Genomic DNA, 27,057 nt, shown 5'->3' with positions numbered 1-27,057 from the left:
GGTTACATAACACTAACATATTCATGAGTGGATTTGTTCAGTGGAGACAGTATTCCAGTATTAGAGTAATTCCTACAACAAAATGCTCATTCCATACAATGTGTTGAATTGTATGGCAGCTGTCCCAGAAGTATTCTACTTACAGTAGGCCATAGGGCATTTAAGTGGGTCTCAGGATTGTGCCACCTGCCTCTGCACAAAGGAATGAATTTGTGAGTCAGGATTTTCACAAATTTCCTAATTTCAACAGAATTTTTCCTCCTAAAAGGAGCAGGAGAAAGTGGGAATCATGTTTATGTCTGTATCTGCAGATGCCCTAGTCACATGATTTCCTACGTGCAGTGTTTAGTAGGCCACAGTTCCATAGTTCACTTTTCTTCTTTATTACATGTAATGAAAAATGTTGTGATAGAAAGTATCAGTCATTAAAAATTGAGAACATACATTTAGATTTTCAGAATATAATAATAGATTGCAGTGTATGGCTTTTCATTCTATCACATTAATAGGAAAAGACACACAATTATAAGAAAAGATACTATTTTCTGAATTCTGTTGTTGTTATGACTGGGGGGGGAGCAAGGTTGCCTGTTTTTAAAAATGGGTGATGGTCACATGGCTTTTTCATGGGTGGCAGAGAAATGCACAGCATCAATTTTTAAATGTATCTTTTAAGTCCACAAGGCCACATGAACCTCTGAGATTTTGACCATAGTCAAACAGTCGAGCCTGCCCCAACTTTGTATAACAGTTTTGGACTACAGCTGCCATTAGCCCAAGGCAGCATAGTCTGTAAGCTAAAACAGTTGAAAGGAACTTGGTTGGGGTAGGCTAGCTTAGTCTGTTGCAATACACAAGCAATGAATACAGCCGTTCATGTGATCATAGCATTCTTGTCTGCTACCTGACTTTTAAGTTGACTGTGGCTTTTACAAACTTCTTTCGCCTTCCGACTCCTTCAAAAACACCCAGCAATTTCCAGTGTTTGAAGTGGTTTGTGTATTGCTAAACCTTGGCGCACTTGTAAGATGCACTAGTATTATTGCTCTTACAGTGCAAATTGTGGGCCAAACAATGAGAATTTAGGTACTTGACCAAGACGGGTCCCTAGCTATGTGATGTCAGTACAACTTAAACTTTCAAATAGATTACAAATATTTTTCAAGTTAGCCTCTAGTGTAGGTTGTGTTTAGTTGGGAGTCAAGAAAGGGAACAAGCAGAAGAACATGGAGGGGAGAGCTGTCTTTGTCGTGCAAAGAGCTTGATTTTGTAAAGTTTACTTATGCAACTAATGACGTTCCTGAAATTTATTCTCTGTAGCTTTTGAAAAGAGAGTCTAAAGTCAGTGATGTGGCTTGTATTGTATTGTATCGTATCGTATTGTATAGTATGGTTTGGATGGCAAACCTTATAGCACTGGAAGGAATCATGCTATTGTTTTCTCAAGAATGACATCACAAGAACAATATAAGTTGCACTTATATAGCTATGTTAAGTTCTAGTTACAGGTAGGTAGCCGTGTTGGTCTGAGTTGGTATCTGAAGAAGTGTGCATGCACACGAAAGCTCATACCAAAATATAAACTTAGTTGGTCTTTAAGGTGCTACTGAAGGAATTTTTTTATATAGCTACCGTGTTTCTCATATTATAAGACATGTCTTATATTTATTTATTCCTCAAAAAAACACACTATGGCTTATTTTCAAGGGATGTCTTATTTTTTTCCTCCTCCTCCTCCTGCCGCGTCCGGCATTGCTGCTGCGCCTATCACTATGTCTTATTTTCGGGGTATGGCTTATATTCCTTGAATGCTTAAAAATCCTGCTATGGCTTATTTTATGGGTATGTCTTAAAATATGAGAAACAGGGTATGTTAAGATATCACTAAGAGACCTCTCTATGCATTTCCCATATCCCCTATCTGCTTAACCATAGAATGCAAACTTGCAGCTCATGTTCCTTGACTGAATGGGAGCACAGCAGAAGAATAGACTTAAGGCAGGGGTGAGGAACCTTCAGTCACAGGCCAATCTCAGTATTTTATGGGTATCACTGCACTCAAGAAAAACCCCAATCACAGATGAATTGCAAAAGCAGGTTTTTTTTAGTCACTAAAGATATGAAAGGTATACATGGGCCTCCTATTTCATGTAGCAGCGTAGCGGAGGTGAGTGCCAATGTGAAAGCACTGGATCAAGCTTATAGTATACAATACTAAAATTGTGTAGTTTTAATATCCTGTTGCTAATGGCTAATATGCTGTGCTAATCAAATTAGCGTAGCATATATGTAAAAGTGGTGTAAGTTCTTTCTCTCTGGGTGGAAATACAAAAGTAGCTTATCAAGCTTTTCACTCCTTTAGGAAACTTGTTTGAAGCAGAGCATAGCAAAACAGTTACCTGGAGGGAATTGATTCACAGTTTGTAGATTCTTAGACAAAAGGAAAATCTGGTACAAGTAATTGAGATTATTATAATAACATGATAAAGAGCAATAAACTGTGGCAGGCATCTGAGATATTATGTTGTTGGAGGTAAGAAGTACAGTTGCTGGAGTAAGAAACTTCCAGAGTGATTTCTCCTTTCAGTTGAGACTTCTGTGGAGTTCATTTATTGATTAATATGCATTAAACCAAGAAACCCATCCTCTTATAACTGATCGTTAACATTCTGGGTCTCCTAATTCTGCTTTCTTATTTCACTGGTACACTGGAATTTTCAATATCTTATATCATGAGTAGAGATGTGAAGGCCCGGGAAAAAAACGGAATTTTTTTTTGGGGGGGGGGGGTTCCTGAAGCCTTTTGGTTTTTTCTGAAAAATTGAAAAAATAAAAAATAGATTATGGAATGTTTTATTTTAACATGATGAATAAAATATTTTAAGATAAAGGGTTCAAATATTTTATAAATCATTTTTTAAAAAATATGTATGGTTTCAGATTGTTCAAATTTCTGTGAGGACAAGCAAGTCCTAGGTTACAAACCGAACTCTCCAATGCAAGAACAAGATACATTTCTTCCTTTAGGAGGTGCTTTTGTCACCAGAAAAGAAAAAAGTTTCAGTTTTGGTTTTGCATGCGTGTGGTATGCATTGGTTCTGTTCCTCTTCACTAGGCCTCAAAGTACTGGAAGAAAATATAGAGCAACAAAAAGGGCATGAAAGTATATAAATTTAAAAAGGTAAGAGTTTTCATTTATTTGATTCCAGAAAACTGAATCATTTAGCTACATTAGTTTATAACCTTTGTGTAAATAATAATTTAATAATAATTTAATTACTACTAATCTGGCCCTTTACTTCCCCTCCACCCACTACCATAGATTAGTGTCTTCTTGCAAACTAACTAACCATTAAATTATTCTTTCTTCCTACTCCCCTCAGGAAAATGGTGAGACCAACATCTATCATATGGAAGCATTTTCACATTACAAGTTCCTCTGAGAAGAAAAATGTGATTTGCAAATATTGTCAGATGAAATATGCATTTCCAAATGCTACCAGGATGACAAAACACATTCTTGTATGTAACAAGTGTCCTGTAGATATTAAAAAATTCTTCATGGATCTAAGTGAAGAGGACCACAATGATGGAAATGCACATAGTTTTTTTCAACATTCTCGTTCAAGAAGTCATCTTTTCTACTCCATCTGTAATATCAGCAGCAACACAAAGTGTTGTCCCACCAGCAGCATCTTCAAGTGAACAGATACTGAAGACAGGAAGCTTTAAAATTACTAAGACCATCATACCATTTGCCCAGCAGACATTCTTTGAGCAAGCCTCTTTTAGAGTCAGAATATGAACGTGTAATGGAATATGTGCAAGGAAAAAATAATGAAGCACTGTGTCTTGCACTACTTACAGATGGAAGGACAAATGTGAGAAGAGAAGGAATTATACATTTTGATATAACAACACCTCAACCAGTTTGTTTTTTTTACAAAAGCATTGAAACATGAGAGAATAGACATACTGCAGAGTATATCAGCTGTAAAATATGTGAAGTCCTACAGAAAATTGGGAGGGGTAAAGTATTTGCTTTGCTGATTGACAATGCCAGCAATATGAAAGCAGCATGGGAGATCATAATGGATAAGCACCCACATATTACTGCAATAGGATGTGCATCTCATGGGCTAAACTTGCTTCTTAATGATATAATGAAACTGGACACCCTTCAAAGGATCTATAGACAAGCAAAAGAAGTTATAAAACATGCAAAAGGTACTCATATTGTAGCTGCAGTTTTCAAGAAGAAGCAAGTAGGAAAAAATGTGAAGAATAAAAGAGTAGTAAATATCGGTGGGTTGGAGTGCTGATCTCCTTTGAAAGTTTATTTTTAAAAAAACAAAGAAGCTCTTCAAGAAACAGTAATAGTTGAAGATCTTAAAGTACCCAGGAGTGTAAGAAACACTGTTCTTGATCAGGAAGTCTTCTGGGTTTAGCTGCAATATTCCCTGAAGATTCTAAAGCCAATTGCTGCAGCAATCACTGCATCTGAATCTGATAGTGCACTTTTGTCAGAAATTCCTTATCTAATGACAAAGATAAAAACAGCTGTTTTTGAACATCTCAGTATATCTCCACTTACAACTATAGAAGCAAGTAAAGCGAAAGATTTTATTTTTAAAAAGGGAAGAATTTTGTTGCCATCCAATTCATGCTGCTGCAAATCAGCTGGATCCAGGATTCAAAGGTGACAATGTAAGTGATGATAGCACTGTTACTGCATTTGACTGGATTACAAAACAAGCATCACATTTAGGACTTGCTGTTGGGAAGGTACTTTCAAATGTTGCAGAATATAGAACATATTCAGGGATTTGGTCCAGGAATGCAAGCTGGGATTCTGCCAAACATTCCTCCTGCAACATGGTGGCAAGGTCTTTATGCAACACAGCCTCTGACTCCTCTTGCTTCTCGCCTTCTTCAGATTCCTCCAACTTCTGCAGCATGTGAAAGAATCTGGTCTATGTTTGGAAACACACTAAATCAGCGCCGTCTTAAGCGACCCTGTCGCCATGGTGCGCCGGATCTCTCCTGCGCCCTTCCGCCCCGTTTCCCAGCACGGTGGGCGGGTGGGTGCGGGGCTGCTGCAGACACAGCGCGATCTCTCCGGCGCCCTCCCGCCCCGTTTCCCAGCGCGGTGGGCAGGTGGGCGCCACGCGCAGCGGACCGGCGGACCGGCCGGCCAGCAGGCGGGCGCAGCTTGCGGCGCCCTCCTGGCGGGCCGGCGCCATGGTGCCCTGCGCCACCGGGGGTCTACGATGAGCCGGCCCTGCACTAAATCAAGAAATAAGCTGACATGTGAAAGGTAGAGAAGCTTGTTTCAATCTGAGCAAACCGTCAGTTTTTAGAAGTCCATAATAACTGTGATAATGACAGACACAACAGAGTAGATGCAGAAGCAAAGACTGAAACGGATACTGATCATTACAGCTCAGAAAATGATTCTGATTAAATTTCATGCCCATTCATTGAAACTTCCTTCTTCAGTTCTTTTTATGAGAATGTTTTTTTAAATACTGTGGAGAGGAAATATGAATAATTGCTACTTCTGGGTTTTAAAAAATGGTTTTGTGGAGGTTTTTTGTTGTTGTTCCACATAAACTAGTAAACAGTTTAGGAGATTGTTGCTCCATTTGTTACAAATACAAATAAATATTATTTTAAAAGTAAATTCTGTTTGTAATAATTGTTTGGATACACTATATTTTTAATATGCTAGTTGTGATAATTTTATGCCCATTAAAATTGTCCATAGTTATATTTTATGTTTCTAAAGTAACAGAATGACTTTCAATCTGGAGAAGAAGAAAAAAGTGCTAATGTAGCAATTTTTTTTCAATTTTTCTGAAAAATTCCGTTTTCTCCTGGAAAAAAACAGGGGTTTTCCCGAGCTTCTAATTTTCCAGAAATTTTACATCTCTAATCATGAGAGCATTAGAGCTCATTATATATTTGTGGGTGTTAACAGCTGTAGTGCTTTGTGCCTCTCTCTGCAAATTGGTAATGGCAACAGTAGATGTGATTGCTTGCTGAAGATTATTGGATAGGTTTGCTTTTGTAGATGCACAAATGTTTCCCTGAAATAAGCAAGTTTGACAACATTTCAACAATTATCTCACAGGTTGTATGTTGCCCTTTCAACATAAGCATAATCAGAATGAGAAAACAGTCAGGGGTCTCTTTTCTGAGCTTTTAAGATAAGCATGTTGGTTGGTTGGTTTGTTTGTTTGTTTGTTAAATATATGTCCTGTTCTTCCCCTAAAAGGAGCCTTCATGTATTCTGGATCTTGGAGAGGGTAGCACAGTGACTATTAGTGGCAAAAAAATATAGCTGCATGGGGAAAGAAATTTCTCCCACCACCACTGTACCTGCTTCAGATTAAATACTATAAAATAAATAAATATAACTCTCACACTTGAAGCAAAGTAAAACATTCCTGGAAAAAAATAAACAAGCAAGTTGCTCCACATTCTATTACCACAGATTTATATAGGCACACACAGCCTCTACTTCCAGCCATGCAGCTTACGCCTACTCTCCTAATGGGTTTCAGTCCAGAATTGGTTCTACTGCTTCTGGGAACAATGGCTGAGAGGGAGACAACACAGAATCGGAGAGTGACCCCAACAAGATCTGAGCAACGAAAGAAGAGGTCATAAACTTGAATAAAGTTGAATTTTCACACTTTGTTCTGAATTTAATTTGATCCCCCCCAAACCCCCCTGGAATTCATTGGCAATGATTTTGGTGGTAGCAGAAAAAGAGATTGTGTGGATACAGGTGAAAGCCAGAGCATTTATATAAAGCTGCTGACAATTTCCAGTTCCTAATACTTTCCACACTTAAATATACCTGAACATAAGATAGTACACTCACTGGAGTTCTTACCATACACAGAACTGAGATTAAATTAGTTTTAAAGTTTAAAAAAAACTATTTTGAAGCATATGCTCCCTTTTTTATTTTATTTGTTTAATGTTTCCTAAGAAGTCAATAGTGTGTTTTAGATTGTGGAGGAAAACTACCAGCACAAAACTTTTCCATTTGGTCAGAAACCTGGCTGTGATTTCTACTACAGGAAACATGGTGCAGATATATACATAGATAAATGTAAAGTGAAAGTTCCCCACCCCTGCCTCACTGGCCAACTTTCTGTTTGGTGAGTATGGCAGAAGTGAAGAAAAAATCACTAGAGGAAAGTGCAAGAGTAAGAGAGAGAATATCTCAACCAGTATGTTTCAGTGTATGATGATGGTTGATATAGGATGGTGTGCATGTGCAGAAACTAATCTTGCTAGCAAATAAGCACACCCATTTCTAATTTTGTACCCTTGTCCCTTTTTAGCCTGCTTAGGATTTCTTCAGCAAAAAAATGTTAGCCAAAGAGTTTTATAGAGGCACTAAATTTTTACTAACTCTTCCTCCCTCCTGACTTCGGGGAAAAAATTATGAACATACAATGACTTCTAGACCTTTTCTATCCCTGTCTTTTTAGCAATCCATAGAGTCGGCTTTCTGTCACTTCCCCCCCCCCCAAAAAAAACCCAGCAAGGTTAAGTTTCAGTAAGATCACATGGCTCTGTACTTGAATAGGCATGTCTTCTTTCATTTTTTTAAACAAATCCTAAGCCATGCCCAAAAATGTCCCAATGTATAGCCCATTAATAATGAAAGGAGAATGCATTGATGTATTACTGAGTAAAACAAGGGAGATGGTAAGAGAGAGAACAGTTTTAACCACAAATAAGTTGAAAACACGTAACTGTATTTTTGCAAGTGTGAGATTTTAGGACACTGACAGAGTATAGAAATCCATGGGCAAAAAACCTAGAGTTCATAAAAGGTATAGGGTTATAGCCATTCATGAAACAGACTTCCATGTGTGCAACAGAACTTCCCCTTGCTTTCCTGCAGCCCCTTGCACACCCTCAAAATCTGCTTCAGTGGGTTAGGGGACCCTGTGGAGCAGATTTAGGAGGTGCATTTGGGGAGAGGAAGTCCCATTGCGTGAGCAAAAATTTGCTTGAGCAGTGTTAGACACGGCCCATAAGGTTTAGGGCAGATTAAATGTGAAAAAGCAAGGAACATTGTCCACAGTAGCCTTAAAGATATGGGGTGATACTCAACTATTGCTTCATTCAGAGTAGACTCATTGAAACTAATGACCACAACTAAATTAGGTGTGTTAATTGCAAACTCTGCATAAATGTGAGTGAATGCCAGCCCCAGTGTGATGCGAAGTTGCAAAGAATACTGAGAATCAGTTTTCAGAGGGCACATGCTTGTGGAATTTAGACAGGTGAGCATTGTGGTTTATGTTAGGGCAGGAAATTTGGGGAAGACAAAACAAAATATCCATTGGGTGACATCTAACATCACTCACATGACAGCATGTCTTCTTCCTCAGGGCTCTGCATTCCCATGTGTTCTGGAAGGTGTGTCAATCCTCAAATACATATTGGGGAAATGTGGTGCCAAGTGCGAGAGGCAGGAGAGCAAAGAACTTCTGTTGCACAAGTGCAAGTCTCTTGTGCTGAGAGATTGGCACCCATTGCTGGCTTTTAAATCTAACAAAAACAATCATGGGACACCTTAAAACATCTCCTTATGTTTGTATTGTGTTTTTTTTTGCTTCTGGAAATGATACGTGAATAAGCATTTTTTAAAACGAATAGATTGCAGCAGGAGTTTTCGCAAGCGAGAGTATTACTTCATCAAAGGCATGATGAAGAAACACTTGCTCCCAACAGCTTATAAAATATTGTGATGATGCAATATAAGAGTCTGTTGGTGTAGTAAGGCTGTTTATAATCTCTGCTACAGCAGACTAATATGGTTAGTCTCCTGGAACCTTTCTTTGAGACAATACTTTATTTTGTTCAGGTATAAACTTTTAAGATACCATATGCAATAAATTCATGTAGAACTGGCAGTACATTTCTGTTACATTTATTAATGCATGGGTAGCCTACATGGTACTCTCCGTTTGTTTTGGACTACAACCTTTGGCTAAGGCTGATAGGTGTTTTAGCCCACAACATCTAGTGGTCACTGTATTTGCTAGCCTTGGGTTGTTCCATGTTTCAGAATTGTCTACTGAGGATTCATTCTGATTTGTTTGCAGGGAGCAGGGTCGACCCACCCATGAGATGAGGTGAAGCAGTTGCCTCAGGCAGCAGTTCTGGCCTCCGAGGAGCGTGCCACTGCAATGTGCCACCACCTATTCCTCTCCAGCCTCCTTTTACTCCCCCACTGCATTCAGTGTAGGGGGTGGCAGAGGAGGAGGAAGAGCCAGGTGGCATATTCAGTTTTGCCTCAAGGAGCAAAACATCCTGGGCCAGCCCAGGTAGGGAGGTTAGATACTGTTATGTCAAGCAAATGTTATCACGCAATTCCCAGTGCATTTCCCCATCACTTTCCTTATTGCAAAAAGTTCAGTTTTGGGGGTGAGAGAGCAGGTTTGTTGTGCAAGAACTCCATATCCACTTTAATTGTGCAACCTAAATTTCGCAGTTAGTATGCGATTGAAAATAGTGGCACTCTGGAAGAATCCCTGGTGGATATGGAAATGGGGCAGGTTTCTGTGCAATTGTGTTTGTATGTCGCAGAGTGCCTGATAACTGTTCATTCTCAATGGGGTTCATCTGGTTTTCCTTTTGAAACCACTTCCTCTTGGTCCCTCCACATGCCTTGGGGTAGTCATTTGTGTGGAGTTTTGGGGCTAGTATCAAGCAGGGATTGCAGTGCTAATCTCTATCACTGATTTCCAAGGTTGCAAGAGTATAAAAGACAATAGAGTATATTCCACTCACAGTAATGTGTTTACCCTAGAACTGCTCAGCTTTTTCCTTGCTATAACAAATTTCCTCAATTGTAACTTCCCTGGGTAACTTATTTATCCAATTTCCTAGTTCAAAAGCAGAGATACAATGGATGTAGAAATAAGCTACCGCTCTTAATAGACTCACTAAAAGTGAACTTTACAGAAAGCTTGTAACGTGTAACATTGACATGCGAGTCAACATCCCTGTTGCCACATCAAAGCGCTTGTGATCAGTTTGCGGAGAGGCAGGGCTTAACAGCAGCTATTTTATTTGCAGAGAAATAGGCAGTGATTAGAGTGAACAGGAAATTTGGTGGTGAGAGGGGGGAATTCTCAGGCATCACCCTTCCCCTGGATCAAAGGCTATATCAATGGTTCTATCTCACTAGCTTTTAAAGTCTAATTGGGAAAAACTAATCATGTCCTACGCAGGCCTTATCACACTGGGTCAGAAACTGTATTGCTGTAGCGAACAAGGCAGGAGATGGCTGCCTTACAGTCATTCTGTTGTGTCTATTGTTACTTCACTCCCAAATCTAAAAATAACAGCTTCATATGTGGTGAGTGGCCTTCAAAGGGAAGATCCATAGCTCAGTGGATAGAGCTTGTGTCAGGTCTATTATCTTTATCTGACATCTCTTAAAAGCAGCTTTCTCTAACCTTGAGTCCCCATATGTTTAACTAAATGCTTGTCAAATCCAGTCAGCGTGGCCAAGGGTCAGAGACGAGATGGGAATGGTAGTCCCAACATCATCTAGGGACCCAATGATGGGTTAAAGCTGTCTTAAATGGTCATGGGTTGCAGAACTGGAAAACACCAAACATCTCTGTCTGAAACTGGACAGCTGCTGGCTTCATAGGCAGTATTAGCCAAGATCGACCATTTTCTGATTCAAGACTGACTAAATTCTAGTCCAGAGTCTGCTTAAATCATATTTTTATCATTGTCATTTGTCTCATGATGGAAGGTTCTAAAAGATAACCAGCTTTCAGTAATTCTAATTTGAAGGGGTATCAGCCTCCCTGTTACACCTGAGCATCTATGGCTGCAATCCTGAACACATTTACCAGGGCATAAGCACCATTGAACATGTTGGAAGTTGCTTCTGAATAAACTTGGGCAGGCCTTTGCCATATTCTACATTACATTTTTTGTGCTTTGGCTTAAAAACGGGAGACACAGTTGAGGCTTGAGGGGAATCCTGAGCAAAGGTTGCTACAAGGTAGATAAACAGTCCTTTTTGTGCTTCTTACCCGATATAAGTATTTTAAGATCTAGGGCTAAAAAATAACTCTGCCTTAAACTAATGAACAAAATAAGCAGTGACCTTGTTTGTTAATACTACTTGGGTCCAGAGGTGGTTGTATGTTACACCAGCAACATATTTAGGTGACTCCTCTACACAGGACACTGAGGCGAGGTGACACTTGAGTTCCCACTATGTGTAGTGCACTTGAGAACATGCACAGAATGGAAGGTAAGAGTGGGGAAGGCACCAAATAAATATTCAGCCAAATTACCAAAGTCCGCCCCTGGTTACACACAGCTGGCTATAATATCAAAAGTATGGTGGTATAAAAATGCCATGAATGTGCTATACTTCCCCCGTTGTGTAATGTAATGAATTTCAGCTTTCTATTCTTTTTTTAAAAAAAGAACTCAAACTGCATTAGTCATATGCATTTCTGTCTTTAGTGCTTCAGAACCACGCCCAGCAGGCCTTGAAGAGTCAGATCAGCCACCATTACCAGGAGAGCAAGGTATAAATTTGGATAACACTGGACATAAGCTTTCGGACTTCACAAACAGGCCACCAGGTGATGAGCATGTTTTGATTATTTTTAATGTACTCTTTATATACAATAGTATCATTTACTGTGCTTCACTCATTGCTTATTACGACTGAACCCGAATGTGGTATTCCTACTACTTGCAGGCACACTGACAGGGACTGAATCACATGTTAGTTATTCGGGTCCATGTAGCGTACCTTTCCCCACTTCAAACTTATTTTCGTTTCCCCCCCACAAAACAAACCTTAGGCTACATTGTTATCCAATGACACAACTTGCATTCCATATTTGCAATAACTATAGACAATACAAAAGAGGCCAGTTTTAGTGACATCTTGCAGATTTTTGATAAACGAGTGTTTCTATTTATCTCTCTAGGCTATCCAGCCCAGCCAATGGAACAAAGAGCTCTTCAGCAAATACCTCCTCAGCTTTTGCAGCATGGACAGCAGCAGCAGCAGCAGCAGCCACCAACACCTCAACAGACACAGTCCCAGCAGCAACAGATGATGATGATGCTCATGATGCAACAGGACCCTAAATCTGTCAGGCTTCCTGTTTCCCAAGGTGCCCATCAACCTAGAGGCCCTCTGAATGTAGACTCACAAAGAATGCCAATGCAGCAGGGGGGCAACATGTCGGTGATGGTTAATCTTCAAGGTCCTGGATCAGTGCCTCCATCTCCTGACAAGCAAAGGATCCCAATGCCAAACAATCAGCCTCTTTTGAACAGTGCACGGAAGATGGTTTACCCAGATAATGCACAGAATCCAACCAGCTCTCCACTGGGAGAAGTTTCATCAGTGCCCTCTGTTTCAGAAGGAAATGGGCCTGAAGTCCCTTTAGCACCTGGGCCTCAAAATAATATAGCACCCCATTTAGTAGTTTCACAAAACCAGTTAATGATGGCAGGGCCAAAACCTGGACCTTCTCCAATGTCAGCTCCCCAAGGTACAAGCCCTCAGCAGCAGTCTAATTCTCTTACAGGCCCTCACCCGCATCATTTTCAAAATGTTCCTACCACATCACAAACATCGAGACCCAAAACTCCAAACAGGGCAAGTCCAAGACCATACTATCCGCAGACTCCCAATAACCGTCCACCAAGCACAGAGCCATCAGAAATTAGTTTATCTCCAGAGAGGCTCAACGCTTCTATTGCAGGCCTCTTTCCTCCTCAGATTAATATTCCTTTGCCTCCCAGGCCCCATCTTAATAGAGGATTTGATCAGCAGGGTCTTAATCCAACCACTTTGAAGGCTATTGGGCAAGCACCCTCAAATCTTGCACTGAATAGCCAATCGAGTTTTGTTTCACCACAAGCACATAAGTTGGACTCCATGGCTATTAGTTCAGGAAAGCAAACCAATGCTTGTGGAGCAAAGCGAGCCAGTCCGAGTAACAGCAGAAGGTCCAGCCCTGGATCCAGTAGGAAAACAACACCAAGCCCTGGGAGGCAGAACTCAAAAGCAACCAAGTTAGGTTTGACATCTCAGCAGAATCCAGGGCTCATGCAAAACATAGACTTACAAAGAAGTATGATGGTCGGTCCAGCCTCTTTGCAAATGCCTACGCCTGGAAGTTTTCAGAATAATGGTATGATAGCTGCCCAGAATCCTGCAATCCCTGTATCAGTCATGACTGGTATTCCTGAGGATAATAAAGATGGCTTTAGCACCTCTCAAGAGAGTGTGTGCCAGAATATGCAGGTTGCCCCAGTAAACAAAGATCAGCGCAACATTGAGCTGAAAGGCGTTCCCAGCCAAGAAATTAAAATACTGGTCCATGAAGAGCAACAGAAGAGGGAGGCCCCTCCTACAGAATCCAACAAGCTTCCCAGTCTGGAAGAAAACAAGAATATTATCTCTCCAGCTATGCGGGAGGCACCAACATCCTTAAGTCAACTTCTTGACAATTCTGGGGCTCCTAATGTTACCATTAAGCCTCCTGGTCTCCCTAGCCTTGAAGTGCCTCCACCAGTGACTTATGCAGATGAATTCAAAAAGATTGCTGCCATTCCTCCTCCCCAGCAGGATCCGCCTTCTAGTAAAGACTCTGTTTGTTCCCTAAGTTTACCTGCAAATACTGAAGCCTGTTCAACTCAAGTGCAACAAGATCTGGGTGACATAAATTCAAGTGTTTCCCAGAATATTTCTCCAGTAATACAGAGGCCTGTTAGCTCTGCTTCTATTTCTACATCACTCCCACCCAATCAGATAACAGTATTTGTAACTTCCAACCCTATTACATCATCATCTAACACACCTGCATCATTGCCCTCTCATCTACAGTCTACATTAATGCCTGCTGTTGTCACCATGCCTAGTGTTGGCAATAAAGTTATTGCTTCTGAAGGACAAACAACAGTTCAGTCCAATGCTCGGCCTCAGTTCATTACGCCAGTTTTTATAAATTCATCCTCAATAATTCAGGTTATGAAAGGATCCCAGCCAAGTACAATTCCTGCAACTCCAATGACTTCTAATTCTAATTTAATACCACAGTCTGTTGCAGTTGTTGGTCCTTTGCATTTGTCCCAGAATATAAAATTCTCATCAGGGCCTGCTCCTCCTTGTTCGTCTTCTAATACTCCTATCTCAAGTATACCAACAAGTCGGCCAGTGGTTATTAATTCATTGCCATCTATTCAGCTTCCTTCTCCCTCATTAATGGCTCCTTCAAGCACTTCTCCGCATCCTTCCATTCAGCAAGTCAAAGATTTCAACCCAGAGGAGTTAAGTTCTCAGACATCAACATCTGACTCAAATGCTGAAGCAACCTCACAGCCTGGAGCTGTGGTCTCCCCATCTGGTGATCAGAGCCCTGGATCTTCCATCAACAGACGAAGTCCGGTTTCATCTACAAAGGGAAAAGGGAAGGTGGACAGAATTGGTCAGTTTTTGCTGACAAAAGCATGCAAGAAAGTCACAGACTCCGTTGACAAAGGAGACGATCAGTATGGTGTGGAAGGAGAAGTGGAAGGTCAAGGACAAGACATTTCAATCATCAACAGTCTGGAAATGGAACAGTTACCAGTAGAACTAGAAGACAATATGGTGGCCTCTCCGGGTCCCACTCTTTTGAAACAAAGCACTTCCGGAACTGGCCATTTAAGTGCTAGTACTACTGCTGCTGTTTCTGCCTCTGTATCTCTAAGCTTATCAGGTAGCACTCCTTCCACTAATGTTCTTTCAGTTGTAACCACTCCAGTGATCTCTGACATCCTAACCACAATTCCAAGCACTAATGGTAACACCTGCAGTTTACCTGCGGAGCAGGTTGGGATTGGACCAGAAGATGAGAAAACAGAAGACCACCATGAATCACCACAGAATAAGGGTATGTTACTCATAAACGTATTGAGCTATTATTCCATTCACTCTGTCGCCAATAATCCAATTCATCTGAAATACATGTGATGTTATGCTTCTGCAAGTATGAATTAAGGATGGGTCATGGTGACAAGGAGGGAGGTTTTTTGTGTGTGTGTTGAGGCCTAGAACAGTAGAACTGGAACAATTGGAAGAAGGAATCTCTTCCAAGAAGCTCTGTTTCTCAAGTTAAATGTAACAATATGTACAATACTGTATTTAAACATGGCTTTAAAAAGCATTTTAGTCAAAGTATTGCAAATCCCACTGATCAAAGATTGAGCGTTAGTAATGATAGCAGTACAATAGCATTTGAATAACTTATTGAACAACGCTATTCAAATGATGAATTCTGTTCTATTGTGTAATCTGAGAACCTTCCAAATTTATTGCTTCTGTAGCATAGTGGAAAGATCTTTATATAATGTCTCTGACTCCTCTGGTTTCTCACCTGTCTCAGATTCATTTGTCCTCTGTAACAAGTAAAATAATGTGATGAGTATTTGAAAATACATACCTCTGATGAACAAAGTAACGTATGAAAAAAGCTAATGCAAATGTTCCATATATACTGGGGATCTTGGAAATGTCTGCTTTTATACTAAATTGTGTAAATAAACCAAACACTATAATAATGGATCAAAGTGAAATTAGTGCATAGAATTGGCATTCCATAGCATCCATATTTATACAATAGTTCCCCCCCCCAATCACTTAAACAAGATACTAAGAAGGCCCTAAATGCTTTGGGTGGGGGGGATTTTGTTTCATTGTTTTCAAATACTTTTGTCTCCTTGACTTATGGTATAACTTGGGGCTATCAATGATATACCTTTAGTTTTCTGCTTAGCATAGGGTTTTCCACTTCGGGGACATTCATATCTTGCAGTGTGATACAGAGCAGTCTGTATTTTCTAGATATTTGTATTCTTTGTTTGTATTTCTTAAGACTGAAAAGTGCATTGGTAGCTTCTTATCTATCTTGTTTCAGCCTCTTTATCCCAGACTCCAGTTGCAACACCAGAAAGTACTGTTCAAAAAACAGGTATGTTTTCCCTTAGACTAAATGGCATACATGTTTATAGGGAAATATATATGTGCATAAATCTCTTCCCTGTATTTTATGTTATCTGCAAGATAGATTTGTAATTTATATTGGAAGAAATATTGTATGTAGTCACAGTATTAAACTGAAGAGTTCAGAAATAATGTATCACATTGACACTGTTTTGACACTGGTCAGAGCAAAGGAAGTGTACTGCAATAGTTTGCAGCTGTATTAGTTTTGGATTGTTTATGCACTAATTATTTTAAAATGAGCAATAAATTTAGGAGTTATGGGGATGAGATTAGAGGCAGTTTATCACAAGGTAAAGAAAAACCTGAATTAAGTTGGTTATGTCTGCTGTTTGGGGTGAGGAGCGATAGGCATTCTGTTCTTCAGAGGATGGTCTGGGGAACACTATCTGACCTCATCTCAAGTGATCAAGCTCCATAATAAAACTGGCAGCATCTAGCAATATGGGCACCGCAGTTATGGAGTGCACATACTCAGAATTCAAAGCTAAATGTAACAGAGATAAAACATTACAAGTTGAAAGCATGCTTTCTTTTCTTTAAAAGTAGGTAAATGTATTCTAGTAAACCTTCAGCTTAACCCACATTTAACTAGTTCACATTCAGCTTTAAATGCAGGGCAAAAATAAAAAAATCAGGAAGGGGGTGGGGTTTCAGGAAAAATGACTTTGGCAATCCCACCTGCCATTGAACCCAATGGGTTTTTGACAATACTATACACAATTTTGGCTTAGGTGTGATCCCTTGGAACGTAACCCCTGCATAAGCTGCAGGCTTGGTGTACTACACTTTGATTAAAAGTTGACAGGGTTGCACTTCATCTGATCTCTGCTTAGTTTATAGCACTGACTTACTTACTCAGACAGGGAAAGGGAGTTGGTGGGGGCAGAAGTGTTGCAAAGATGATCTGGTGAATTGTGCATTTTAGGCCCATTAAAGTCTGAAGTGACCTCCATTTCCTTAGATCAAGAATTATGTGATACATGATGAGGCTACTAATATCTGCTTAGATTTGTCATGTTGAAATATTGCTAGATAGATAACCTATCACTTATTCTCAGAGTAGCAGTTAGATTTCTTAATGATACCCATTTTCTTTTCTTTTCTATATGCTTCAGCAGTAGAGTAACTGATCACCCCACCCCCTCCATTTATCTGTTTCAGAACTGGAAGCAAATTCTGCAATTATTTCTGGCCTGGTTACGTAAGTAATTCACTATGGAATGATAGTAAAGGAGAAGTAATTTCTGTTCTTGGTTTATGTAGTAATGTGTATTACATAACTTTAAAGTATTATGTAATTTCTCTCTCCTTGGCCATGTCTTGTAGAAATCTGCCTAACACAGAGGAAAAGTGCAAACTGGTGGCTGATTCTTGCAAAGACGTAGAAATAGAAACAGAGATACTTGATTGTCACTGTACCACTTGTTTACAGTGAGAATAAACGAGCCCCCCTCCCCCACAATATCTCAGTCCTTGTTACACTCTGTGTGCTGTCGTACGACCACCAACTCCGAACGTCAGAACTTGCATGTGAACCTAATTTAGCATCCTGCATTTATTTCAATTAGTGACATAGGCTAGGGCTCTCATAAAAGCAAGAATGCTTCTTCCCAGGATGTGCCAATTGTATCCAATGTTAGCCCTACACAGAGCAGATCCATTCAAGTTAATAAGCATGCCTTTCTTAGGTTCATTAATTTCAGTAGATCTACAAGTAAAATTTAGCTAGATAGAACCCATTCTGTTAAATAGCCTAACACTTATCTTTCAGTCAAATATACTGAACTATACAGTCCTCCCCTAGATTGGACCAAAACATCTAGGACTAAGGGCTGAACCTTCCTCCTTTGGTTATTTTCTCAAAAGACCAAATATGCATCTTGCCTGGCTTTTCTGTGGCAAGGGTATTTTGCTTCCAAATAACGATACTTGACACCCCTTCATTGTAAAGAGGAATGTAGTTTCTGGATACCAGTCCTAGCACTGTGTTCCATATGTTCAAATGACTGGACCTATGTTTTTATTTATAAAAGTAGCTCTGTTCTTGGTTCCTTGTATTGTCACCGACTAATATTTCCAGAAGCATACAAAGCAAGAAACTTTAGTGTTGATGTTGCAAGGCTATCTTCCTGTTTTTCTTGTAGCATGAATTGTATGTAAATACACAGCTCTTGTATCACTTTTATCAGAAATGAGACGAAGGAGAGCTGCGAAAAGGCGAAAACTCTGAGCAGAAGGAATTCAAGAACGGAGGAATCTTCAGCAGTGCAGGAGACTGTGGAGAATGGGCAGCGCAAGAGGTCCTCCAGACCAGCATCGGCATCCAGCACTGCAAAAGGTAAGGTGCTCAGTTGTTTTCACCCAGTATGTTCCCTTTGGCTTAGAGTTAATTTAATGTGGTGTCGAAATTCTAGAACTAGGAATGAAAAGGAAACAATTTTATTGCATCCAGTTTTATTGTTTTTTTACCTTTCTCTTCTCCATTCTGAATGTCTCCTAAAATATTATATTCAGTACCCATTAACACAGCAAATAGCTTGAAAAGTCACTTTATAAATTTTGAATAGATGGAATATTTAAGTACAGTGGAACCTCTGTTTATGAACACCTCGGTTTACGAATTTTCAGTTTACGAACACCGCGGACCCGTCTGGAACGGATTAATCCACTTTCCATTACTTTCAATGGGAAAGTTTGCTTCAGTTTATGAACGCTTCAGTTTAAGTACTCTGCGGACTGTCTGGAACGGATTAATCCACTTTCCATTACTTTCAATGGGAAAGTTCACTTCAGTTTATGAATGCTTCAGTTTATGAACAGACTTCTGGAACCAATTGTGTTCATAAACCGAGGTACCACTGTATTAGAAGATATTTTCACCCTAAAATATGAAAGGCAGAAGACAAAACCTTGCCTCTCTCTGCAAAATTGGTTTTGCAGAGGAATGAATTTACTTATACTGTTCGTGCTTGTCTGTAGACATCAGTATACTGCAGGCACCCCCAAACTTCAGCCCTCCAGATGTTTTGTACTACAATTCCCATCTTCCCCAACCACTAGAGTTGGCTAGGGATCATGGGAGTTGTGAGCCAAAACATCTGGAGGGCCGCAGTTTGGGGATGCCTAGTTTACTGTTTATAAAAGCAAACTGTGCTGTTGTAACAGGTGTTCCCCAGTCTGGTGCCCTCCAGACAGGGTCGGTCCACCTGTGAGGCAAGGTGTAAAGACCATTTTCTGAGAACTTAGTAGACTGACTGGACAAACCTTAAAACAGAAAATATTAGTATGGTTAATACAGCATGATCCCCTCCTCCCTGTAGTTTATTTTTTTATTTGTTTAATTAATAATCTTCCAAACTGCTTTCACCCCCCAACAGAAACAAATGCGAGTGTTATGCAGTCAAAAAGAAGAAAATCCAAATGAAGTACAGACTGGATATGCAAGGCTTGTAAATGTGTGAATTTTTTTACCGATAGCAGTTCTGAACTGTGATTTCTCACTATATATAAAAAACAAAAAAAACTAAACAAAAATTCTAAAATTCTGTACAGTAATTAATTTTACTATGATCCTGTTCCCAGTAAATGCAACGTTTCTTTTTTCTGAAGACTAAATGATGAGTTGGGGGAATCAGGTTATTTGTTAAATTCTCTGGTTTTATAAAGTCTATACATAGCACACTAGATTTAGCGTGTTGTAAAGAATCTGAGGAGATAATTGTAAATTTATATCTACGTTTTCACTTTTCATAGGAGAAACTAGAGTACAGGGTTGTCATGGTTTTTTTAGATATTAAAATGATGTATTGTGCTGTTGGTCAAGTACTGTATGTGAATAGCAGTTTAAAGGGTTATATATGGCCCAATCTTGGAAATGTAAATAGTTTTATTATATAGTAGGCTTGATGTATTTGTTGTAGAAAAGGACCAGTGGAAAAAAATGAGAGAGTTTGTGAAATGTGGATTACCTAGTGCTCTAAATAAATGTCATCGATCTATAATTTGTATTGTATGTTATTTAACACCAGCTCCTTTCACATTGGGTGTGGGTTACTGGGGAGTTCAGGGACAACATCAGTAAGAGAAGTGCTTTATAGTTCTGCCACCTCAAAAATTTGTTAAGCCATGTTTTTAAAAAATATGAAGCAGCCGAACTCCTTGATACCATAGAGCAGATCTATTCAAATCTCTTGTCCTTCACTGTCTTCATTACTCCTTCCTTTACCTGGTTCACTTCCAACCAGGCTTGTGATGTGTGGAACCCAGGATATAGGAGAGCAGTGTTTCCCAAACTTGGGTCTCCAGTTGTTTTTGGACTACAGCTCCCATCATCCCTAGCTAGCAAGACCAGTGGTCTTCAGAATAATACTGTATACATGACCATTTCCTGTTGGTTGTTGAGTGCTGGAACACTAGTTGAGCTATGTCCTGTGTTTTGAGAGTGGAGGCTGCTTCTCGGGAATCCTTTCTTTCTGGGAACATTTAAAGCAGTGGTAACCAATGTGGAACTCTCCACATAGTAACTCTCTGTTACTATCATGGAGCGTTCATGAATATTTTCATGCTTGGCACGTGATAAAGTACTCTTTGTTCTGTGGCAAAGCAGCTCACATGGGAAAAGATAGCAAAGCAACAGAGGGCCATAGCAAATGGAAGGAGCATGGAGGCAATGTGGAAGTAGAATGGTATGCAAGGACTTGGTCATGCAAATGTGCAGACAGAGCTTTAGCTCAAGTTCCATAATTTTTAGATCCGCAGCCCACCCATTCAGAAAGGTTCATTTCATTTTGATCTCTATTTGGTTGGCATGTGAAATCCTATGCAAGTTAACTAGTATGAATCTACTTTCTCTTCCTGGGTCTCGATTGCCAAATGGCCCAATTGCCAAACAAACAAGAGAAATGTCAGCTGGTTTATTCCAACTGTAGCTACTAGGACTAAGTTGGCTTGTATCAAAGTGTTTCCTCAAGTTTATCCCGTTTATAAAACCACATAATGTCTCATTCATGCAGGGTTTCAGATATCTTGAGAGTTTGCTATGAGCACTGATAGAATGGAGGGATTTATTAAACAAATTTTCTAAATTGGAGTGACTCCTCAGCTACAGTACGTGGGGCATTTGACTAATTAGAAGCCTTATGGTGTAACATGTTGTGTCATGTATTTTAAGAAATCTAGTAAACACATCGGTTATGGTTTAAATATATTTTTTATTTCTTGTCCCACCCCTACCCCCCAAAAAGAGGACACCATTACAGTCTAACAATCAAAACCATATTACACACACACAGGCACACCACAGAACACTTTGAGGCAATTGTGTCCTTTGCTCTGTCAACTCCTTGCAAATGCCTAAACAGTACCCTACAAGCAATGGGCTTCCACCTTCCATTAGCCAACCTTATACTTCTTCAGCAGGTAACAAACACATAAGGACACATTTTGTTTAAACAAGGTATTTGTTCTATGGTATAAGTGATGCGGAAAAGGTTGGTGGGCAGACTTTCATCTAGTCTATGTAAGGCATACAATAAGGATCTATGCTTAAAAACCATGCCCCCGCTTCCCTGTCAGCAGAACAGAACAGAGAGAATGACCAGAAATGAATTTGTCTCGAACACTGAATAACTCTTCTCTAACATGTGCATTTGAAATGCAAAGGTTCCCCCTCCCCACCTTTGGAAGTGGCATTATAACAGCAGAGAAGGGGGTAAGTGTGTTTGTGTGTCTAAAATAAAAATAAATGCTTTAATACATTTTAATACATTTTTAATGGGTTTTTAAGACTAAAACCAAAAAGCACTTTTTGGTTTGAAAAGCCTACGGAAAACAAACAAAAGGTAACTACCCTAATACTATTTTGACAAAATGCTGGTGGTAGGGAAAGGGCTGTCGCTCAGTGGGAAAGCATCTGCTTTGCACACAGAAGGCCCTCTGTTAAGCCCCAGCAGCTCCAGGTAGGGCTGGGAGAGACCCCCACCTGAAATCCTGGAGAGCCACTGCCAGTCAGTGTAAACTATACTGAGCAAGGTGGACCCAACGGCCTGACTTGGTGTAAGAATGTGAGAATTTGAAAAGGTAGCAAAGATTTTCCATGGGAAAGGTGGCTGGATCTATATTCTTTATGGTTCTATGCTGCAGAAATGTCCCTAGCTCCATTGACAGGTTGCTGAAATCAGTGGTGGCTGCTTTCTACATTTTGTTTTGTTTTAAGCAGCCAAATAACTCATTTTTGTAACCAAAATCACAATGTTCTTCTGCGACTGATGCGGGAATCTGCAGAGAGATTCCTGGTTTCACAGTGTGCTTTTGTCTGGAAGCATGATTAAAACATGGGTACAAATGGAGGAGGCCTTACCTTTCAACATCTGGGTTTATGTATGTTCCATGGTCGTGTAGAAGTGGAATTCCCAGGTATAGCTTATTGTCATGTCACAGTGTTGGAGGGGTCTAAAAACCTGCACTTGTTGAAATTTTCCCACCTATGTACTTGCTAAAGGTATAGATGACCTCACGTTGAAAGGTTGGCCATGTATTGTATTGTATTGTACTGTACAGTATTGTATTGTTGTACCAAACTTTCTCTGCAATGTATAACCACAGGTCGGGATTATTGGATATAGTCTAGAATTTACTCTTAGTTTGCATAGGTTGACTGGCCTAACAGGCTTCTCTGGCATCCACTGTGGGCCCTAGAATGTGTTCCAGAATATTCTGCAACACTCATGGGTTCTGCACCAAACAAATCAATACAGAAAATGTTTTCTGAGGTAGGAACTTTGAACTCCGTTGGATTATTAAAAGGAATCACCAATTGCATATTTTGAAATAAAGATGTATGGATATAACAAAACCACATATTTAAATTTAGTTACCCTACTGTGTATCCTCACAGTAAAGATGGCCGCTTACTGTGTCAATAGAACTGATATTTCCATTATATGTAGTCTGGCCTATCAAACTAAACTTTCCTTCCTATTATTTAAATTGGGGCTTACTCATGTCTCTGAAATCGTACAACAAAGACATCAATGAAACCCTGTGAAGACCTATTTTTCCCATTTAATGTTTAAGATAGCCTTGACCATCCATTCTAAACAGAAACAAGTTTCTCTCAGTTAAATGAGACTTATTTTCTAGTTAGTGTGTTTAGGCATCTGACTTCAGTTTCTTCTTTATGGCCTAGTCAGGAAGGGTCTACAGCTGCTAGCAGAACACAAAAACAAAACTCATTTAAATGTGACTGAGAAAATAAATCTCTGTCATGATGTATGATTGCCATCGAGCGCTTTAGCTTTCCTTGCTTTTCTTTTTGCTTTTAAGTGCAACTGACTAATTACATTATTACTAAACAAATCAAATGAATGTTGAGGTGTCCCTTCCCTATGCAATTTATTGTAAATATCCCAGAGTATTCTCTGCCAGTGAAATTCTACCTCATTCCCATTGACTTCCAGTGGTGGGCAAGAGCTCCCCCATGGTTTGTAGCTCAGTGGTAGGATTGGCTATGGTTTTCTCCAGAGCACAGGCCTTGGCTCACTTTGCCTCCTCAGTGCCCCTCAAAACACTTGGGGACTTTGACAAAAAATATTGCTTAAATATATTTATATTATATAATTGTACGTATGTCACAGTATTTACAAGAGAACAGGTCTAAAGAAGGAAGTGAGTTACAAATGGCCACTCTCACTTTTCTAACTTGTCACCCACACCGTGCTGTACGGGAGTACTGTACCACAATGCAATTGTTAAAAACGGTCACATCCCAAAGACTGGCTCTAATTCTGTTATATAGCCAAGCCAGGGGCAACCGAGTCCTTTTTCCTTGACTGAAAGGCAGCAGCTAGTTGCAGAGTATGTTTCACAAATTATGCTAAGGTATATCTTTTTTAAGAAAAACAAAACAGCAGTTCTATCAAGTTCGTAAATTTCTTTAGGACATGCAAATTTGTATCAACAGACTCATACATACGACAACAAAATACCCATCCAAATTAAACAGTTCTAAAACATGTGTTTTTAAAGGTAACAACATTGTTTGTTTTGTCCCTGAGTCCATGCTGTAAATTTTCCTTATACAAATAAATAAGATGTTAGAACTCAACTGATCCCAGGGGTAGCCAAGCCAACACAGTGCTTTCCAGATGTTTTGGCCCACAACTCCCATGAACTGGAGTCAGTATGGCCAATGGACAGGAATCATGGGAGTTGCAATCCTGCAACATCTGGAGAGCACCACATAGGCTGCCCCTGGCCCATCCCATAAACAATGCCATTGCAACACTCTCCCAGCCATTCATTCAGGAGCATTACAGCTAGTCACAACTTTTAAATGCTTGAAGTTTAAAAATGCTTGCATCCTCTCATCGTTGTAACATATTTACAAATGTGAATGCACACCCACATACACAAACACACACAGAAGTTATTATTTTAAGCACCTTTCCTTCGGCTTAACACAGGAGAGCACTATGTAGTTGGTATTTTTTTAACACCATTCTTGGGACTCATCACTGAATTGCCAGGATGAGAATGTTAAGATGGCTTTCCTGAACTGCTAGTGACAGCAAAAACAATGCAGACATTATACAGGTGTTTTAAATTACAGTGTTTATAGGATGTAGACAAAGAGCAGGTTAACATTTTATCATTAGACTTTGGAATTCGCTCTGCAGTAAGAAGGTTTTTGTGTTTACCATAAGAACTCTAGATCCTGTTTTATTCTCATAACATGGCTATGGGGCTCCTGTTTTACAGATGGGAACTAGATCCAGGTGATCTGAGAGAGAAAATACAGCTTCAAATTCTGTTTTCTGAATTCAGCTATTTGCACACTCAACCATTGCAGCTTTTCTCCTTCCCAAAATTTGTACTGTTCTACGAGCTTAAGAAATTGGTTACATTTCTGCACCTTTGAGAGCTTTGAAGTGATGTTGGATCATGGCCAGCATGCGAAGGAGAAAACATGGTTGAATGGTTTTTGTTATGAAACTGATCAAGTTTTGAAAGGGTGACAGGTGATGTCATCCAGCTCTTTATTCACCCTTCAGCAAAGCTATTTATTTTTCTAGGTAGCATTGTTAAAGCCCCGTTTGCCTTTAGCATCACAGGAACATGATGAAATTCTAGTGCTCCACTTGTCAGCATATTAAAAACCTGTCCTAGCATTTAAAAAAAACTAAGCCTGGGGCATGATGGTGTCACAAATCTGATCAACATAAGCTACACAGGGCATGTTTTGACCTCAGGCTGAGCTCGCAATAGTCTTCAGAGTGGAAGCAATAATATTATGGGATAAGTACTTGTTGTTAGGGCTGACACTGGCATTAGGCAGTGTGAGGCAGCTGCTTCAAGCAGATGATTTTGGGTATCATTAAAGGGCAACAACTTGTGAGCTTTTAAAGTATCCTCATCATCCTTTTACTCTCATTTTGAAAGGAATGCCACTACCCTGGGAGCCTTTTTGAACGCCAATGCTCAAGTATAATTGAAAAACGGTGTGAAGACATGCAAAATTGTGCCAGTACAATACTTTCCCCCGTTAACCGCTGTCTGCATTTCTTCGTGTGTACTGCTAAGGCACCAAACCAGCAGAAACAATCAAAAGGTGCAAGTGCTCACAAAATAAAGTCACCCAGTTGAGAAACTGAGTTGATCTCACAAATTTGCCGCGAAATTATATGGTATCACCAGAGGACGGCATCACGCAGCTTACTGTAGCATGTTTAAAGTTGTAGTGAAAGATACGATGGTAATTTTAATGGGGCACGAAATAGGAAGCCAGGTCCCATTGCTCAGAGTGAAACACTGCCATAATTTTTGACCCCCATAGGAGGACAACATCTCTAGAAGGAATCTAACACTGGGACTGCCCCCCCTCCCCCGAGCGCACCTGCAAGAATATCCTACTGAAGCCAATTTTTTTTTCTAAGTGTGTTGATTTTAGGCAGGGATGGGGAAACTGGCCCTCCAGATGTTGTAAGACTCAAACTTCCATCAACTGTAGCCAACATAGCCAATGTTCATGGATTATGGGAGCTGCAGTCCAACAACATCTGGAGGGCCACTGGTTCCTCATCTCTGCGTTAAGGTGTCAGATCAGAACCTCTTGGACATGTTGCAGAGGTGGGGACAGCATAGGAGGCAAAGGTAAATAAGTTAACTAATCCAGTTTTTACTTAGAAAAATGGACTTGCTAATGTTCCTTTGGAGATATGAATCTGTTTGAATTCTTAAGGACATGGGGAGAGAAGGAAGGAGAGGCTTCAAACTCATCTACTGTTTGAAGCCACTGTTTGGAAAACAGGTGTTTTCAGAAGTCTTTCTTTGCAAAAGTTCAATTACAATGTAAATCATGATTCACTGACAATGAAGCATAAATGGTGGGAATAAATTTGACCTACAGCTTGTAAGACGAAGTGGTAGTAAATTTTAAATGGATTGGGACTTCCGGCCATTTCAGAGCTTTGAGGTGTAGTTTCCCCCCATCACAACCAGACTTTATGGTGTGTCACAGAACTGTAGAGCTGCAGACTTAAAGGGGCAGAGGCCCTATTCTGGTGAGATGCCCCCTCCCAAAATTGATTTCCACACCAATGAAAATAAAGAGTACCCAGTGAATCAAAGCAGAAATCGTTAACATCACACTCTTTCTCAAAAATGACATTCAAAAACAAGGATATTCAATACAGTATTTGTGAATTTTTTAGGGAGGGGAAAAGTCTTATTTCCAGAATTTGAATATTAAGCTATATAGACTCATAAACATATGAAATCCACCCCAAAATTAACTCCTAGTGTTCCATATTAAATTCAAGATGCAGCTTTCAATATCTTTGAATTGTCAGATTCAAAGCGGATCTGGGGCATTTGTTTGATAATTCCCACATGCAAAACTCATTTAATTTGCACTCCCCGCTCCCACCCCCCAATGTGTTTCAGCTGTTCAAATAAACCACCTTGATTTGTTCAAGAGC

General features: G+C 39.8%; 1 protein-coding gene across 2 annotated transcripts in view; it reads left to right on the top strand.

Moving 5' to 3' along the window:
* The window catches only part of NCOA6 (nuclear receptor coactivator 6), a 44,242-nt gene extending 24,160 nt beyond the window's left edge, over positions 1-20,082 (top strand). For both annotated transcript variants that reach the window (XM_035123920.3, XM_035123919.3), the window contains 6 exons: positions 11,533-11,654; positions 12,009-14,969; positions 15,993-16,046; positions 17,243-17,282; positions 18,271-18,419; positions 19,459-20,082. In XM_035123920.3, the coding sequence (XP_034979811.3) occupies positions 11,533-11,654; positions 12,009-14,969; positions 15,993-16,046; positions 17,243-17,282; positions 18,271-18,419; positions 19,459-19,505 (3,373 nt within the window). In that variant the 3' untranslated portion in view covers positions 19,506-20,082. The remainder of the gene's footprint in view (positions 1-11,532; positions 11,655-12,008; positions 14,970-15,992; positions 16,047-17,242; positions 17,283-18,270; positions 18,420-19,458) is intronic.
* The last annotated feature ends 6,975 nt before the right edge of the window (positions 20,083-27,057 follow it).

This window comes from Zootoca vivipara, chromosome 7 (assembly GCF_965207765.1).
Source record: "Zootoca vivipara chromosome 7, rZooViv2.hap1.1, whole genome shotgun sequence".
NCBI lineage: Eukaryota > Metazoa > Chordata > Lepidosauria > Squamata > Lacertidae > Zootoca > Zootoca vivipara.
The sequence above is the reverse complement of the archived record's forward strand: the minus strand, read 5'-3'. Positions and strand labels throughout refer to the sequence as shown.